Source organism: Pseudophryne corroboree, chromosome 1 (genome assembly GCF_028390025.1).
Source record: "Pseudophryne corroboree isolate aPseCor3 chromosome 1, aPseCor3.hap2, whole genome shotgun sequence".
NCBI lineage: Eukaryota > Metazoa > Chordata > Amphibia > Anura > Myobatrachidae > Pseudophryne > Pseudophryne corroboree.
Window position 1 is genome coordinate 796,632,149 of NC_086444.1, and position 19,721 is coordinate 796,651,869.

A 19,721-nucleotide genomic window follows, 5' to 3' on the forward strand; every position below is an offset into this window, starting at 1 on the left:
AAAAATCGGGTTATTATTGTTGGGAGCCATCGTTTCAGAGGCTCTTTTCGGTTATCATACTGTTAACTGGGTTCAGATCACAAGTTGTACGGTGTGATTGGTGTGGCTGGTATGAGTCTTACCCGGGATTCAAAATCCTTCCTTATTGTGTACGCTCGTCCGGGCACAGTATCCTAACTGAGGCTTGGAGGAGGGTCATAGGGGGAGGAGCCAGTACACACCACCTAGTGGTCAAACTTTTAATTTTGTGCCCTGTCTCCTGCGGAGCCGCTATTCCCCATGGTCCTGACGGAGTCCCCAGCATCCACTACGGACTACGAGAAATAGAATTACCGGTGAGTAAATTCTTATTTTTATTACAAAACATAGAATGAACCATTATTTATAATATATAATCTTTTGGTGTTCAATTATCGTATATTCATCGATAATTATTGTATATTCACCTAATTATATTTTCAGATCACTCTAAATACCGAAGGACACTGGGTTAATAAATGGGTTAGTACATTATAAATCACCTGTCAAGTAGAGTATATTGGTTCCAAATTGGTCTGCACCATGGTAGCACCAAATTGTGTCTCCTACTATATTGTTATGTCGTAAGAAAATGACAGGATTCCAGAGAGAGCAATGTTGCCTGAGCAACCACTGTAGGACAACGGTGTGATTTCTGTCCAGCGCTTGTTTATCACGAATCAAGGGGGAGTTGATATATTTCCATTTACAAGTTATCTAAATATCATTATGGTGCACACTATTATCATGCCTTTTTCACACACACACGCACACTTCATATCTAAGGAGCCCAGTTGAAAAGCCACAGCTGTTACGTTGCACGCATCTTTTTTCTCACTTGTCCCCTAAAAAGTGGTTAGCGCCAGCCACTCACATTCTTTTCTCTGAATAATCCAGCAAATCAACCTGTGCAAGTTTATGACATACGTTTCAACTTACTGCCCATATTGTGCATGAGTTGCTTGAATAATAGAAACACAGTCTACTTGGTCACACGTCACTGTTAGTCTCAGCATTACCCCCCCCCCCCCCCTGCCCTCCTTATACAATCCTACTTCCAACGCTGCAACTACGGTGCTGGAAGCAGGAGATGGGTTTTAGTGAGGGGAGAAACAGAAGGGGCATAGTAAGTGGAACTATTTATATGTCGGACAGCAGCACCTAAGACAATATGGATAAAGTGTGCTTAGCAATGTGGTTCTCCACTTCAGTACAATTAAAAGGTGCACAATGAGTCACATTTAAAATTAACAATGAAACATGATCTCTGCCACTTACGAACTTCTGCAAAAATCATGTCCCTTTGTGGAAACGATCTATGCTTCCAAAAGGGTGGTCTTCTGTATGCCGAATGTCGGGATCTCGGCGCACAGTATACCGGCGCCGGAATCCCGCACCCGGCATACCGACAAGTATTCTCCCTCGTGGGGGTCCACGACCCCCCTGAAGGGAGAATAAAATAGTGTAGCGCGCCACCGTGCCCGTAGCGTGGCGAGCGCAGCGAGCCCGCAAGGGGCTCCTTTGCGCTCGCCACGCTGTCGGTATGCCGGCGGTCGGGCTCCCGGCGCCGGTATGCTGGTCGCCGGGAGCCCGAGCGCCGGCATACCATACTACACCCTTTCAAAAATATACCCTCTTCACCCCTTTATCTCATTCCACCAATCATGGCTTTATTATATTTACATAATCTTGTACTGTTATACAAAACTAGGGGGTAGATGTACTATAGAGGCACACATTGTGTCTCTTTAGCTCTTGTTGTTTCACCACTTTACCGATGTGAAGCAGGAAGGTTCATCGACAAGTTGTAAGAACATCTTGGGGTAAATTTACTAAGGTGGGAGATTTTTAGAACTGGTGATGTTGCCCATAGCAACCAATCAGATTATATCTATTATCTGCTAGAAGCACCTAGATAAATAGTAAGTAGAATCTGATTGGTTGCCATGGGCAACATCACTAGTTCTAAAAATCTCCCACCTTAGTAAATTTACCCCCTTGTCTGCACTCCCCCCTCTGGCGATCCCCACTTAGTTCTGATGCGCTGTGTCTCTCCTCCAGCCGGCTCACTGGGCATGGGCGAGGTCTCGCTACTCTCACGAGATCTTACATGCAGCCCAGAACCAGCAGCCGCTGCTGGCTCTGGGTGTCAGGGGTGCAGGGCAACGACACCTGCAGCTTTATAAATTGATAGCTGCAGGTGTTGGAATGGTCAGTGCTACTGACCATTCATACATTGCCTGGCACATCGGTGCTTTATCTTACAGATAGCAGCGCTGATAGTGACAGAAACACATAGGGCCCTTGTCGTTTGTTGGTAATCACACCTATCTTACATGGTGGAGAAGTGGTATCAGTGCACATAACGTGTGCTGATACCATTTCTCCCCCATTTCGGAAAATCATGCATCTACTCACAGGTGCACTGCAGAGTACCTACTCAGGATCTAGCAAGGAACACCCTCACACTCACCCAACATAAATTCCCTGGTGCAAACTTCTGCTACTCCGCAAATACCGCTATCTACATCAACATTAACAATTCGTTTTTACTGCATACAGAACCTGATTATTTATAAGACATAAGTTCAAATGGGGATGTATCCTGTTGTTATATGCAAACTGCATACATTGTAGAACGCAATGAAAAACCGCAGATGCACTGCAGTGTGCATATGCATATGGACAGAGATAAGAGCAGATGGACTGCTGCGTCCTTTGATCACTCTTTCTGGGAAGCTACCATGCAAGGGTATGTAGCCAGTGTTCTGGAGTGTGCGTACACAGATGAGATGATGGATCTATTGCACCCAGCATGATGGACATTTGGTATAGACGGGCGGATAGTCGCAATAACAGAAGATAGAAGCAGGCTGCATCGGCTGCACGGAAAAGGGTCCGCAGTTACATCCAACCCATTTTGCGCTACATATATAAGACCCAAAGTGTGTACAGAAATTAATAATCCTAATATGTACAATCCATAGTACACCGTTGCTAATGTAACCCATATCAACCAATTACCTTTGTTTTAAATGACAAATAACAGAATGAGAATGGTGGTATGGAGAACAGCACATTATTCTGTACACCCGGTTTCAGGAAGTTCCCAGGAGACACCAGCCTTACCTGCACATTCCATTTTATCAAGAAAACGCTCCTTGTACACCTCAGCACAATTATCCATCAGAGTAATATTACCCCACTTTAGATGAAACACTTTGGAAAGCCCTAAAAAGAAAGACACGGCAAATAAACATATACTTGTTTCATATCATAATTGACAAAACCGCTGGTCGGTGGGTGTCGGGGCAATGTGCAAACATTTCACATAAAGCATTTCATATGCGGCACAGCAGCAAGCCCTAACAAACATGAATGCATGGGTTTTCTGCACTTTAAACACATCTTTATGTAGACACTATGCTTAAGGTGTGTACACACGGTGAGATTTCTCCTTTCGATTTTGACTATACAGTCAAAATTGCAAGGAAAGTTAGTGGAAATTACAAGGTGTTAGGCAGCTTCCGATACCGATCTCGATGCACGTTCCCGTGGGGTCGGTATCGCAAGGCTAGATAGACTGTGCAAGCAAGTCAATATTGACTATCTAGTGTACTATCTAGTAGTCAAAATTGGCACTTAGGGCCTAATTCAGGGTTGATTGCAGCAGCAAATTTGTTAGCAGTTGGGCAAAACCATGGGCACTGCAGGGGGATAGGGGGGGGGGGGGGGCAGATATACCATGTGCAAAGAGAGTTAGATTTGGGTGGGGTGTGTTCAAACTGAAATCTAAATTGCAGTGTAAAAATAAAGCAGCCAGTATTTACCCTGCACAGAAACAAATAACCCACCCAAATCTAACTCTCTCTGCACGTTATATCTGCTCCACCCCCCCCCCCCCCTGCAGTGCACATGGTTTTGCCCAACTGCTAACAAATTTGCTGCTGTGATCAACTCTGAATTACTCCCTTAGTCAAAATCGTACATAGACAAAATCTCTCCACAGATAGTCAAAATCTGTACTATCTGGGCTCTAGGGGAGTTAACGGGAAATCGCATAGTTAGAATCGGGCATAGCAAGGATCTCATTGTGTGTGTGCACCTTTATTAATCGCACATATCTTAAAATATCTGTTAAAAACACAAGAAAGCGCACATACTGTAGAATATTCACATGTAAAAAATTGTTAATTGCCAATTTTTCCCTTTTCTGGCACTAGTATCCGGATGAAAGATCGACAACGTATAGTTTATCACCATATGGTCAACATGCATGAGGCAGACCGGTATAAAAGGTTGACAGATGAAAGGATGTCAAGTACAAGTTCAAAAGGTCTATGTGAATATTATCAGCGCAAAAATGGATGACACATGTTTTCAACATTTTTTTAGGGTTAGGCACTAGGTGGAGAGTTAGGATTAGGCTACCGGAGGAGACGGTTAGGGACCAAGGGGGATGTTTAAAGATAAGCTATGGGAGGGGGGTTGTGAGGGTTAGACACTAGGGGGACGGCTAAGGTTAGGTACTGGAGGGAGGGTTAAATTTGGGCTAAAATGAAAATGTGTCGACCATTTTCATGTCGCTCTTTTGAACCTGTTGAACTTTTGTACCTGTCGACCTAATGCATGTCAAACATATGCATGTTTGCCTACCTGACCCTCTCCATGAGGGAGAAAATGCTCTTTCTCTGACGTCCTAAGTGGATGCTGGGGACTCCGTAAGGACCATGGGGAATAGCGGCTCCGCAGGAGACAGGGCACAAAAGTAAAAGCTTTAGGATCAGGTGGTGTGTACTGGCTCCTCCCCCTATGACCCTCCTCCAAGCCTCAGTTAGGTTTTTGTGCCCGGCCGAGAAGGGTGCAATCTAGGTGGCTCTCCTAAAGAGCTGCTTAGAGTAAAAGTTTTGTTAGGTTTTTTATTTTCAGTGAGTCCTGCTGGCAACAGGCTCACTGCAACGAGGGACTTAGGGGAGAAGAAGTGAACTCACCTGCGTGCAGGATGGATTGGCTTCTTAGGCTACTGGACACTAGCTCCAGAGGGACGATCACAGGTACAGCCTGGATGGGTCACCGGAGCCGCGCCGCCGACCCCCTTGCAGATGCTGAAGAGAGAAGAGGTCCAGAAATCGGCGGCTGAAGACTTCCCAGTCTTCTTAAGGTAGCGCACAGCACGGCAGCTGTGCGCCATTGCTCTCAGCACACTTCACACCAACGGTCACTGAGGGTGCAGGGCGCTGGGGGGGGGGGGCGCCCTGGGCAGCAATGAAAGTACCTATGCTGGCTAAAAATACATCACATATAGCCTCTGGGGCTATATGGATGTATTTAACCCCTGCCAGGTTGTCAGAAAAACGGGAGAAGAAGCCCGCCGAAAAGGGGGCGGGGCCTATTCTCCTCAGCACACAGCGCCATTTTCCTACACAGCTCCGCTGCTAGGAAGGCTCCCAGGCTCTCCCCTGCACTGCACTACAGAAACAGGGTTAAAACAGAGAGGGGGGCATTTTATGTGGCGATATTATAATATATTAAGATGCTATAAGGGAAAACACTTATATAAGGTTGTCCCTGTATAATTATAGCGTTTTGGTGTGTGTTGGCAAACTCTCCCTCTGTCTCCCCAAAGGGCTAGTGGGGTCCTGTCCTCTATCAGAGCATTCCCTGTGTGTGTGCTGTGTGTCGGTACGTGTGTGTCGACATGTATGAGGACGATGTCGGTGAGGAGGCGGAGCAATTGCCTGTAATGGTGATGTCACTCCCTAGGGAGTCGACACCGGAATGGATGGCTTTTTTAGGGAATTACGTGATAATGTCAACACGCTGCAAGGTCGGTTGACGACATGAGACGGCCGGCAAACCAATTAGTACCTGTCCAGGCGTCTCAAACACCGTCAGGGGCTTTAAAACGCCCATTACCTCAGTCGGTCGACACAGACACGGACACTGACTCCAGTGTCGACGGTGAAGAAACAAACGTATTTTCCATTAGGGCCACACGTTACATGTTAAGGGCAATGAAGGAGGTGTTACATATTTCTGATACTACAAGTACCACAAAAAAGGGTATTATGTGGGGTGTGAAAAAACTACCTGTAGTTTTTCCTGAATCAGATAAATTAAATGAAGTGTGTGATGATGCGTGGGTTTCCCCCGATAGAAAATTATTGGCGTTATACCCTTTCCCGCCAGAAGTTAGGGCGCGTTGGGAAACACCCCCTAGGGTGGATAAGGCGCTCACACGCTTATCAAAACAAGTGGCGTTACCGTCTCCAGATACGGCCGCCCTCAAGGAGCCAGCTGATAGGAGGCTGGAAAATATCCTAAAAAGTATATACACACATACTGGTGTTATACTGCGACCAGCGATCGCCTCAGCCTGGATGTGCAGCGCTGGGGTGGCTTGGTCGGATTCCCTGACTGAAAATATTGATACCCTTGACAGGGACAGTATTTTATTGACTATAGAGCATTTAAAGGATGCATTTTTATATATGCGAGATGCACAGAGGGATATTTGCACTCTGGCATCAAGAGTAAGTGCGATGTCCATGTCTGCCAGAAGATGTTTATGGACACGACAGTGGTCAGGTGATGCAGATTCCAAACGGCACATGGAAGTATTGCCGTATAAAGGGGAGGAGTTATTTGGGGTCGGTCCATCGGACCTGGTGGCCACGGCAACAGCTGAAAAATCCACCTTTTTTACCCCAAGTCACATCTCAGCAGAAAAAGACACCGTCTTTTCAGCCTCAGTCCTTTCGTCCCCATAAGGGCAAGCGGGCAAAAGGCCAGTCATATCTGCCCAGGGGTAGAGGAAAGGGAAGAAGACTGCAGCAGGCAGCCCCTTCCCAGGAACAGAAGCCCTCCACCGCTTCTGCCAAGTCCTCAGCATGACGCTGGGGCCGTACAAGCGGACTCAGGTGCGGTGGGGGGTCGTCTCAAGAGTTTCAGCGCGCAGTGGGCTCACTCGCAAGTGGACCCCTGGATCCTACAAGTAGTATCCCAGGGGTACAGATTGGAAATTCGAGACGTCTCCCCCTCGCAGGTTCCTGAAGTCTGCTTTACCAACGTCTCCCTCCGACAGTGAGGCAGTATTTGAAACAATTCACAAGCTGTATTCCCAGCAGGTGATAATCAAAGTACCCCTCCTACAACAAGGAAAGGGGTATTATTCCACACTATTTGTGGTACTGAAGCCAGACGGCTCGGTGAGACCTATTCTAAATCTGAAATCTTTGAACACTTACATACAAAGGTTCAAATCAAGATGGAGTCACTCAGAGCAGTGATAGCGAACCAGGAAAAAGGGGACGATATGGTGTCCCTGGACATCAAGGATGCTTACCTCCATGTCCCAATTTGCCCTTCTCACCAAGGGTACCTCAGGTTCGTGGTACAGAACTGTCACTATCAGTTTCAGACGCTGCCGTTTGGATTGTCCACGGCACCCCGGGTCTTTACCAAGGTAATGGCCGAAATGATGATTCTTCTTCAAAGAAAAGGCGTCTTAATTATCCCTTACTTGGACGATCTCCTGATAAGGGCAAGGTCCAGAGAACAGTTGGAGGTCGGAGTAGCACTATCTCAAGTAGTTCTACGACAACACGGGTGGATTCTAAATATTCCAAAATCGCAGCTGATTCCGACGACACGTCTGCTGTTCCTAGGGATGATTCTGGACACAGTCCAGAAAAAGGTGTTTCTCCTGGAGGAGAAAGCCAGGGAGTTATCCGAGCTAGTCAGAAACCTCCTAAAACCAGGCCAAGTGTCAGTGCATCAATGCACAAGAGTCCTGGAAAAAATGGTGGCTTCTTACGAAGCGATTCCATTCGGCAGATTTCACGCAAGAATTTTTCAGTGGGATCTGCTGGACGAATGGTCCGGATCGCATCTTCAGATGCATCAGCGGATAATCCTGTCTCCAAGGACAAGGGTGTCTCTTCTGTGGTGGCTGCAGAGTGCTCATCTACTAGAGGGCAGCAGATTCGGCATTCAGGACTGGGTCCTGGTGACCACCGATGCCAGCCTGAGAGGCTGGGGAGCAGTCACACAGGGAAGAAATTTCCAAGGAGTGTGGTCAAGTCTGGAGACTTCTCTCCACATAAATATACTGGAGCTAAGGGCAATTTACAATGCTCTGAGCCTAGGAAGACCTCTGCTTCAAAGTCAACCGGTGCTGATCCAGTCGGACAACATCACGGCAGTCGCCCACGTAAACAGACAGGGCGGCACAAGAAGCAGGAGGGCAATGGCAGCAAGGATTCTTCGCTGGGCGAAAAATCATGTGATAACACTGTCAGCGGTGTTCATTCCGGGAGTGGACAACTGGGAAGCAGACTTCCTCAGCAGGCACGACCTCCACCCGGGAGAGTGGGGACTTCATCTGGAAGTCTTCCACATGATTGTGAACCGTTGGGAAAGACCAAAGGTGGACATGATGGCGTCCCGTCTGAACAAAAAACTGGACAGGTATTGCGCCAGGTCAAGAGACCCTCAGGCAATAGCTGGGACGCTCTGGTAACACTGTGGGTGTACCAGTCGGTGTATGTGTTCCCTCCTCTGCCTCTCATACCCAAGGTACTGAGAATTATAAGACGGAGAGGAGTAAGAACTATACTCGTGGCTCCGGATTGGCCAAGAAGGACTTGGTACCCGGAACTTCAAGAGATACTAAGAAGGGACTTGTTTCAGCAAGGATCATGTCTGTTCCAAGACTTACCGCGGCTGCATTGGACGGCATGGCGGTTGAACGCCGGATCCTAAGGGAAAAAGGCATTCCGGAAGAGGTCATCCCTACCCTGGTCAGAGCCAGGAAGGAGGTGACTGCACAACATTATCACCGCATTTGGCGAAAATATGTTGCATGGTGTGAGGCCAGGAAGGCCCCCACGGAGGAATTTCAACTCGGTCGATTCCTGCATTTCCTGCAAACAGGAGTGTCTATGGGCCTCAAATTGGGGTCCATTAAGGTTCAAATTTCGGCCCTGTCGATTTTCTTCCAGAAAGAATTGGCTTCAGTTCCTGAAGTCCAGAAGTTTGTCAAGGGAGTACTGCATATACAACCCCCTTTTGTGCCTCCAGTGGCACTGTGGGATCTCAACGTAGTTCTGGGATTCCTCAAATCACATTGGTTTAAACCGCTCAAATCTGTGGATTTGAAATATCTCACATGGAAAGTGACCATGCTGTTGGCCCTGGCCTCGGCCAGGCGAGTGTCAGAATTGGCAGCTTTGTCTCACAAAAGCCCATATCTGATTGTCCATTCGGACAGGGCAGAGCTGCGGACTCGTCCCCAGTTTCTCCCTAAGGTGGTGTCAGCGTTTCACCTGAACCAGCTTATTGTGGTACCTGCGGCTACTAGGGACTTGGAGGACTCCAAGTTGCTAGATGTTGTCAGGGCCCTGAAAATATAGGTTTCCAGGACGGCTGGAGTCAGGAAAACTGACTTGCTGTTATCCTGTATGCACCCAACAAACTGGGTGCTCTTGCTTCTAAGCAGACGATTGCTAGTTGGATGTGTAGTACAATTCAGCTTGCACATTCTGTGGCAGGCCTGCCACAGCCAAAATATGTAAATGCCCATTCCACAAGGAAGGTGGGCTCATCTTGGGCGGCTGCCCGAGGGGTCTCGGCTTTACAACTTTGCCGAGCTGCTACTTGGTCAGGGGCAAACACGTTTGCAAAATTCTACAAATTTGATACCCTGGCTGAGGAGGACCTGGAGTTCTCTCATTCGGTGCTGCAGAGTCATCCGCACTCTCCCGCCCGTTTGGGAGCTTTGGTATAATCCCCATGGTCTTTACGGAGTCCCCAGCATCCACTTAGGACGTCAGAGAAAATAAGAATTTACTTACCGATAATTCTATTTCTCGTAGTCCGTAGTGGATGCTGGGCGCCCATCCCAAGTGCGGATTGTCTGCAATACTTGTACATAGTTATTGTTACAAAAATCGGGTTATTATTGTTGTGAGCCATCTTTTCAGAGGCTCCGCTGTTATCATGCTGTTAACTGGGTTCAGATCACAGGTTGTACAGTGTGATTGGTGTGGCTGGTATGAGTCTTACCCGGGATTCAAAATCCTTCCTTATTGTGTACGCTCGTCCGGGCACAGTATCCTAACTGAGGCTTGGAGGAGGGTCACAGGGGGAGGAGCCAGTGCACACCACCTGATCCTAAAGCTTTTACTTTTGTGCCCTGTCTCCTGCGGAGCCGCTATTCCCCATGGTCCTTACGGAGTCCCCAGCATCCACTACGGACTACGAGAAATAGAATTATCGGTAAGTAAATTCTTATTTTTCCTGGACTTTCCTGGTAATGTATGATTGTCATCACCTGTGGTGAAACGCCTTTCTTATCAATTAACTAGCTCACCACAGGTGATGGCAATCATACATTACCAGGAAAGTCCAGGAACATTTTCTCACTCATGGAGAGGGTCAGGTAGGCAAGTATGGACATATGTTGTTGACCTATTGACTGTTGACCTATACGTCGGTCTATTAATCCACCCTCTGGCACAACCAGTAGTCCAGAACAACACAAACAGCTGGCTTAACACTAGGGCAGGCATTCCCAACCTCTGTTCTACAGGCACACTAAGGGCTGAAACACACACGCCAGCTTTTGCCGGGCGTGAAAAAGGCGGATGGCTGTTTCCCGTGCAAGTAGTTTAATTAACAGTGTGAGGGGTAGGGTCCTTTCACACTGCACGGCCCCGGCCCGGCTGCTGGGTTGCAGCCGGATATATCCACTGGAAGATCCGGTTGCCGGGCCGGGGCCGTGCCGACTTTGAAGGCAGAGAACCGTGTGTGTGAAGGGGAGCTTTCACACACAACGTTTTTTTTTTCAAGCCGTGACTGCTGTTGCGCATGCGCACAGCATTACACACGGTTTAAAGCCGTTGTGTGTGAAAGACTGCCAGATGCCAAAAAGCCGGACAAACTTTGTCCGGCTTTTTGCCATCCGGGAGAAACCGGCGCGTGTGCTACAGCCCTTACAGCGCAGTTTTAGTGATATCCATGCTTGAGCACAGATGGATAATTAGTAGCTCAGTTATTCTGATTTAACCGCCTGTGCTGAAGCAAGGATATCAGTAAAACCTGCACTGTAAGTGAGCCTGAGGACCAAGGGTCAGTAGGGGGATCACAACAAGCTAACAAAGGCTAGCATAGTTTCTGCACAATATTTTAAGATATGTACAACTCACCATAAACATGTACATTTTGTTCCATGCATTTTACATATATGTTTTGGACGCTGTGTGCAACTCTATATGAGTCCCTTAGTGTACAAAAAACATAGCAATTCCAAATTAATAAAACTGTTTTACTGAACGTGAACTAAGGGGCTAATTCAGACCTGATCGCTAGGCTGCGTTTTTGTACAGCGGGCGATCAGGTCTAAACTGCGCACGCGTATGCACCGCAATGCGCAGGCGCGTCGCACGGGTACAAAGCGGATCGCCGCTCAGCGATGGGTTTGTGCGAAGGATACGTTCACACGGGCATTCGCAAGGAGATTGACAGGAAGAAGGCGTTTGTGGGTGGCAACTGACCGTTTTCTGGGAGTGTTTGGTAGAACGCAGGCGTGTCCAAGCGTTTGCTGGGAAGGGTTCCTGACATCAATTCCGGGCCCGGACAGGCTGAAGTGTTCACAGCGGTTGAGTAAGTCCTGGGCTAGTCAGAGACTGCACAAAATCTGTTTGTACATCTCTGCTGCACATGCGTTCACACACTTGCAAAGTGAAAATACACTCCCCTATGGGCGGTGACTATGCGAACGCAGAACTGCAAAAATACCCTAGCGAGCAAACAGGTCTGAATTAGGCCCTTAATGCTTTAGTTTTCTAGCAATATATGTAACGTACCATCAATAATGATTACAATTTTGAATGTATTAAAAAAACATTTACAAGATGAACTGCAGCATGATTACAACAATGGTACCAAAGCATTAGAGAGGGAAATCATTGCTGTTAATGGACTCATTAACAGATACAACTTTGATTAGTAACAAGAAATATATAAATCATACCTTCTTCTCGTCCCCATCCAGAAACGACACAAGTTTCCCCAACCTTGAACTGATGTGGTGACCAGGGAACACAGGCAGTTACAAGGTTATTTTCATATTGCATACATTTTGGGGCTTTGTATATATTGACAACCTCCAGAAGTGCAATGTCATTCTCATATGTGCTAGGGTTGTAGAATTCATGGACTTTTACAGTTTTCACTGGGAAAGAATCTATGTTGGCATCAAGGTGCAGGCGATCCAAGAGCTCAATGATTATTCGATACCTCTGGGGCTGGTCTGCCCTGTAAGACAATAAATATTGTGTATAAACTGATATTACAGTGAAAAGTATACATTGTATATACCTTGTGTACTGCCTCTTCAGCCCGACTGTCTAACTGCTATCTCCACATGGATGTCCCAATGTTACCGAAGCTCAACAAGTTCAAAACTAAGGGGGTCATTCCAAGTTGATCGCACCAAGCAACTTTTTGCTGCTTGTGCGATCAACCTGACACCGCCTATGGGGGAGTGTATTTTAACATAGCAAGGCTGCGATCGCTTGTGCAGCCCTGCAATGCTAAAAAAGTTTCAAGTAAAACAAGACCAGCCCTGCAGCTACTTACCCTGTGCGACGGATCCAGCGATGAAGGTCCCGGCTGTGGCATCAGACATCCGCCCTCCAAACGCCTGGACACGCCTGCGTTGGACTCACCATGCCTGGAAATTGGTGAGTGTCCTCCCTGGAACGCCTCCCACCTGTCCGTCTTCTTGCGATCGCCGCTGCGATCACTTTTCTTGCTGGTAGCGATACGGCCTGCAACGACACGCATGCACCGCGCATGCGCATTTCAGACCCATTCGCACCACACCGAAGAACCGCTGCGTGCGAACGGGACGGAATGACCCCCTAAATTTATATCTATCCTTCTCTAGTATCACTACCTGCACGGCAATCTTACTCATCGTCAGCAACGGAAACAAAGATTTCTCAGTATATTAAGCCCACTGTCTTGGGGCCTGATTCAGCATGGATCGCAAAGGCAAAATCTTTCTTTAAAGGGCAAAACCATGTGCACTGAAGGAGGGGGCAGATATAACGTGCAGAGAGAGTTAGGTTTGGGTGGGGTGTGTTCAAACTGAAATCTAAATTGCAGTGTAAAAATAAAGCAGCCAATATGTACCCTGCACAGAAACAATATAACCCACCCAAATCTAAATCTCTCTGTACAGGTTACAATTGCCTTACCGGCAGTGCACATGGGGGGTAATTCCAAGTTGATCGCAGCAGGATTTTTGATAGCAATTGGGCAAAACCATGTGCACTGCAGGGGGGGCAGATAAAACATGTGTAGAGAGAGTAAGATTTGGGTGGGTTATTTTGTTTCTGTGCAGGGTAAATACTGGCTGCTTTATTTTTACACTGCAAATTAGATTGCAGATTGAACACACCACACCCAAATCTATCTTTCTCTGCACATGTTATATCTGCCTCCCCTGCAGTGCACATGGTTTTGCCCAATTGCTATCAAAAATCCTGCTGCGATCAACTTGGAATTACCCCCATGGTTTTGCCCATTAGAGAACGATTTTGCTTTCGCGATCCGTGCTGAATTAGGCCCTTGGTGTCACCTTGAATCTGTTTTTTTTTTATTACTATTCACATTCAGTCCCTCTCCCAGTCCTGTTGCCTCTCTACCTTAGAAATACAGCTAAAATAAAATGTCTTGCTAACAAATGGACCCGATTCGGATTTGTATGCAAACCCGATGGTTTTTTCATACAAATCTGATGATTGTGTATCCATGCAGGCACAAGAGCTGGGTTTTGCAGTATCACTCACAGCCCCCTCTTGGCCGCAGCGTGATTGACATGCTGCAGCATTTGGGGGCAAGTCTGAGTAAGCTTCAGCTGACGCAGACTGACCACCGCATACTAACATTGTTAGTTGCAACTGATGGTTGTGATGGTGATTGGAAGTTTCATCTTCAGACGCAGCACTTGTGTCTCACAGCTGCATGCAGGAGGCATCTATCTCCTACAGACGCCCCTACTGCATTTGCATTTTATTTGTACGAAGCTGCACAGATGCTTCCCTGCGGCTGTGCAATGCCTTACAAATCAGAATCAAGCCAAAAGTTGTTTATGTCAACAACTTCCATCTTGACTATTGTAATCTCATCACATCTGGTATTTGCCTCACTGACCTTACCCCACTTCCGTTATCATCATCATCATCATCATCATTCATTTAAAGGTGCCATAAAACCTTGCAACTCTGGAAAGTAGGTATGATAAATCACACAAAAAAACTGCCAGATACATGGAAAGTGCAGACATTGGTCTTACTGCTGAAAGCTTATAATCTAGAGGGAAGTAATGCTGAGAAGATAGCATCAACCAAAACAGAATGGTAGCTGAAACCGTGCGAGTAGCTAGGTGGTGGTTGTATGTTGCACAGTGTTGGGTTCTGAGAAAGTACTTGAAATATTGAAATTTATGAATGAGTCTGGTCAGATGGGGTAAGATGTTTCATAGAAAGGTAATATTCAGAAAGGGGACAGGGAGAAGGTTAGAGGAAAAATATAAAGTGGTGATATCACGCTGATATTTAGGACCAGGTGGAATGGAGAGAGATAGATGAAGAGAAGGCCTCACCGGAGGAGGTTGCAGTCATAAAGGAATATTGGGAGAGAATAAATAAGCATTTTGGGAACATTGTGAGTGGGAAATTATTCTGGCAATGCTTCAAAGAAGAATGCAGTGTGACATTGTAAAGGGCATCCTTTGGGCGCTCTGAGCAGCACGGCAGTAGCGCTACTGTCCGTAGGGTTCTGTTCTGAGCACCAGGCACCCAGAGAAATTTACTGACCAGCGATGTTGCAAGCTGCTGCAGCACTTGCTCCAGCCCCATGCTGGCTGATATGTGAGAAGCAGGCATCCCTTCCTCATACATACAACTCAGAATTGCACAGAGCTTTAGATACACAACAATCCCAAAAGAACAGTGCAGTCCGATGTGATTGTATTGTCGCCACATATGCAAAGATGCCCACAATGACATACTGGAATCTTGTAACACTTGTAACACTATTACAGCAGTCCTACTGGGAAACGCCTGTACCTGACACAGTGAGCGGCTGTCAGCACCCAGCAGCCACCAATGTAAATCCCACCGCAGTTAATTTTGCCGCTATCTTTGATCGCCACTTGCCATGGAAACTGATTCTAAAATGAAAACAATATTACACATTATTCAAGAAAGTATAATTACAGTCCTAACTACCCTGCTCACGGAAATAATAATGGTGCAAGTATCAAATATATAGGAACTATTTCTCCACAGTCATGAATAGAATTTGCCCATTTGCATGATGCATGTTTAATATTGCACATTTAATCTGCTATGGGTATGTGGGGATGTAGTTAATATACCGGCTGTCGGGATCCTGACGCCGGAATCCCGACAGCCGGTAAAATGCCGGCAGTCGGAATACCGACCGCTCCCCTGTATTCCCACTCAAGTAGTGGATCCATGCCACCACCCAAGGGAGAATAGAACCCGTGATGAGTGCAGTGAGCCACCGGTCCCGAAGCTTGCCAAGCACAGCTTGCCTGCGAGGGTACCCGCTGTGCTCGCTGACGGTATTCTGGCTGTCGGAACGCCACTGTCGGGATCCTGACAGACGGCATCCCGTCAGTCGGAATATCATACTGAATCCGGGTATGTGTGCTTGTGATTGTATTAAGACACAGTGAAGTAATATGAGGCGTGATTCAGAGGTGTAAACAAAGCAGTAGCAGCTGCGACTTTTGTTGCAGCTAGTACTGCGAAATTATGCTAATGCTGCACCCAATGGGCTGTATACTGTGACGCCCATTCGCTACAACTCTAATCCATTATGGTACGCACAAAAGTGCACCATCAAGCAGACATCAGTCGCACTACTGGATGTCTGCGCAACCCCATGGTTCCTCAGTATGTCTGTCAGAATCTGGCTGGCGGTGTCAGTGGTACTACATCTTCCAACACAATCCCTGACACCAGCATGCCCCTGACACATCTGCCAACTCAAGCCACGTCGCCAGGTCATCACCCAGAAACACCTATTGGCATGAATCTCTATGCAGTTCCGATCTGTTTCTGATCTTCACTCAATGATTTACTTGCATCCACCTCAGGATCAGGCTCATAGTTACCATGTACTACTTCTCGTTCAAATGGAACCATGGTCCTGTTGTTTGGGCTGAGTGGAACAATGGACCCATTTGCAGTACAAAAGGTTCCTCTATGTGGGGCCCTGAAAGCTGTTATTGATTTCTAATTAAGGGGTCTATTTATAGTAAAGCCCTTTCTCCGGTGTTTTCACTGGAGAAAGGGCTTTTCTCAAATTTGTTCAATCTACCAATAGGTCAACACCAGAGAAACCTCCGATCACTGAATTTGTGCTGCTTACCTCTGTCCCCATACAACTCTTTTGAGATGGTGGCTTACCACAATTTAGTGAGTGATGAAAAACTTTGCTTTTGTTGCTGGATAATGGCATTTTGAGATGGCATTACCCAAGGGATTCGTTCAGGAACCAGGCAGTTGAAATACAGACGCCGGAATCCCGAAACTGCTCGGAATGCCAGCACCGGCATCCAAACAGCCGGGATCCCAAATAAATAACTGCCGGGCCACCGGAGAGGCGAGCCGCTGGGAGGGGGTGTTTAGGTTTAGGCTGAAGGGGGAAGGTTAGAGTTAGGCTGCAGGAAGGGGGGGTTACGTTTAGGCTGTGGGGAAGGGGGGTTAGGCTGCAAGACGGGGGAGGGTTAGGTTTAGGCAGCGGGAAGGGGGGGGGGGGTTAGGTTTAGATATCACCGGGTAGGGTTAGGTTTAGGCTGCAGTAGGGGATAGATTCTAAACATTGGGATGCCACGGCCGGCATTTCAGCTCCCATACTTACCCGATACCCGCCTAAGGGAGACTTGTGAAGCTGTTGTGTATGCGAATACTGCAGGAACTCCTCACTGGTTTCTTTAAAACTTGGCCTCCTGAAAGGAGCCTCAGATTGATGAATTGTGGCTTAACTAAAATCTGTAATCGCTGCTATAAGCAGTGATCATGATTGTTACATTTCTCTATCGTCCTAGTGGATGCTGGGGTTCCTGAAAGGACCATGGGGAATAGCGGCTCCGCAGGAGACAGGGCACAAAAAGTAAAGCTTTAGGATCAGGTGGTGTGCACTGGCTCCTCCCCCTATGACCCTCCTCCAAGCCTCAGTTAGATTTTTGTGCCCGGCCGAGAAGGGTGCAATCTAGGTGGCTCTCCTAAAGAGCTGCTTAGAAAAGTTTAGCTTAGGTTTTTTATTTTACAGTGAGTCCTGCTGGCAACAGGATCACTGCAACGAGGGACTTAGGGGAGAAGAAGTGAACTCACCTGCGTGCAGGATGGATTGGCTTCTTTGGCTACTGGACATTAGCTCCAGAGGGACGATCACAGGTACAGCCTGGATGGTCACCGGAGCCTCGCCGCCGGCCCCCTTGCAGATGCTGAAACGAGAAGAGGTCCAGAATCGGCGGCAGAAGACTCCTCAGTCTTCTTAAGGTAGCGCACAGCACTGCAGCTGTGCGCCATTTCCTCTCAGCACACTTCACACGGCAGTCACTGAGGGTGCAGGGCGCTGGGAGGGGGGCGCCCTGGGAGGCAAATGAAAACCTTTTTTGGCTAAAAATACCTCACATATAGCCTCCGGGGGCTATATGGAGATATTTAACCCCTGCCAGAATCCATTAAAGAGCGGGAGACGAGCCCGCCGAAAAAGGGGCGGGGCCTATCTCCTCAGCACACAGCGCCATTTTCCCTCACAGAAAGGCTGGAGGGAAGGCTCCCAGGCTCTCCCCTGCACTGCACTACAGAAACAGGGTTAAAACAGAGAGGGGGGGCACTAATTTGGCGTTAGAAATATATAAAAGACGCTATAAGGGAAAACACTTATATAAGGTTGTCCCTATATAATTATAGCGTTTTTGGTGTGTGCTGGCAAACTCTCCCTCTGTCTCTCCAAAGGGCTAGTGGGTCCTGTCCTCTATCAGAGCATTCCCTGTGTGTGTGCTGTGTGTCGGTACGTGTGTGTCGACATGTATGAGGACGATGTTGGTGAGGAGGCGGAGCAATTGCCTGTAATGGTGATGTCACTCTCTAGGGAGTCGACACCGGAATGGATGGCTTATTTAGGGAATTACGTGATAATGTCAACACGCTGCAAGGTCGGTTGACGACATGAGACGGCCGACAAACAATTAGTACCGGTCCAGACGTCTCAGAAACACCGTCAGGGGTTTTAAAACGCCCGTTTACTTTAGTCGGTCGACACAGACACAGACACGGACACTGAATCCAGTGTCGACGGTGAATAAACAAACGTATTCCTTATTAGGGCCACACGTTAAGGGCAATGAAGGAGGTGTTACATATTTCTGATACTACAAGTACCACAAAAGAGGGTATTATGTGGGATGTGAAAAAACTACCGTAGTTTTTCCTGAATCAGATAAATTAAATGAAGTGTGTGATGATGCGTGGGTTCCCCCCGATAGAAAATTATGGGCGGTATACCCTTTCCCGCCAGAAGTTAGGGCGCGTTGGGAAACACCCCTTAGGGTGGATAAGGCGCTCACACGCTTATCAAAACAAGTGGCGGTACCGTCTATAGATAGGGCCGTCCTCAAGGAGCCAGCTGACAGGAGGCTGGAAAATATCATAAAAAGTATATACACACATACTGGTGTTATACTGCGACCAGCGATCGCCTCAGCCTGGATGTGCAGAGCTGGGGTGGCTTGGTCGGATTCCCTGACTAAAAATATTGATACCCTTGACAGGGACAGTATTTTATTGACTATAGAGCATTTAAAGGATGCATTTTCTATATATGCGAGATGCACAGAGGGATATTTGCACTCTGGCATCAAGAGTAAGTGCGATGTCCATATCTGCCAGAAGATGTTTATGGACACGACAGTGGTCAGGTGATGCAGATTCCAAACGGCACAAAGGTGTATTGCCGTATAAAGGAAGAAGGAGTTATTTGGGGTCGGTCCATCGGACCTGGTGGCCACGGCAACTGCTGGAAAATCCACCGTTTTTACCCTAAGTCACATCTCTGCAGAAAAAGACACCGTCTTTTCAGCCTCAGTCCTTTCGTCCCTATAAGAGTCATATCTGCCCAGGGATAGAGGAAAGGGAAGAAGACTGCAGCAGGCAGCCCATTCCCAGGAACAGAAGCGTTCCACCGCTTCTGCCAAGCTCTCAGCATGACGCTGGGACCGTACAGGACCCCTGGATCCTACATGTAGTATCCCAGGGGTACAGATTGGAATGTCGAGACGTTTCCCCTTCGCAGGCTCCTGAAGTCTGGTTTACCAAGGTCTCCCTCCGACAAGGAGGCAGTATGGGAAACAATTCACAAGCTGTATTCCCAGCAGGTGATAATCAAATTACCCCTCCTACAACAAGAAAAGGGGTATTATTCCACATTATATTGTGGTACTGAAGCCAGAAGGCTAGGTGAGACCTATTCTAAATCTAAAAAAATTTGAACACTTACAAAGGTTCAAATCAAGATGGAGTCACTCAGAGCAGTGATAACGAACCAGGAAGAAGGGGACTATATAGTGTCCCGAGACATCAGGGATGCTTACC

General features: G+C 47.4%; 1 protein-coding gene across 4 annotated transcripts in view; it reads right to left on the minus strand.

Moving 5' to 3' along the window:
* The window catches only part of CFI (complement factor I), a 130,125-nt gene that overhangs the window by 24,264 nt on the left and 86,140 nt on the right, over positions 1-19,721 (minus strand). For all 4 annotated transcript variants that reach the window (XM_063918781.1, XM_063918790.1, XM_063918797.1 and 1 more), the window contains 3 exons: positions 15,159-15,262; positions 12,053-12,336; positions 3,148-3,249 (listed from right to left, as the gene is read on the minus strand). In XM_063918781.1, coding sequence (XP_063774851.1) covers positions 3,148-3,249; positions 12,053-12,336; positions 15,159-15,262 — 490 coding nt within the window. The remainder of the gene's footprint in view (positions 1-3,147; positions 3,250-12,052; positions 12,337-15,158; positions 15,263-19,721) is intronic.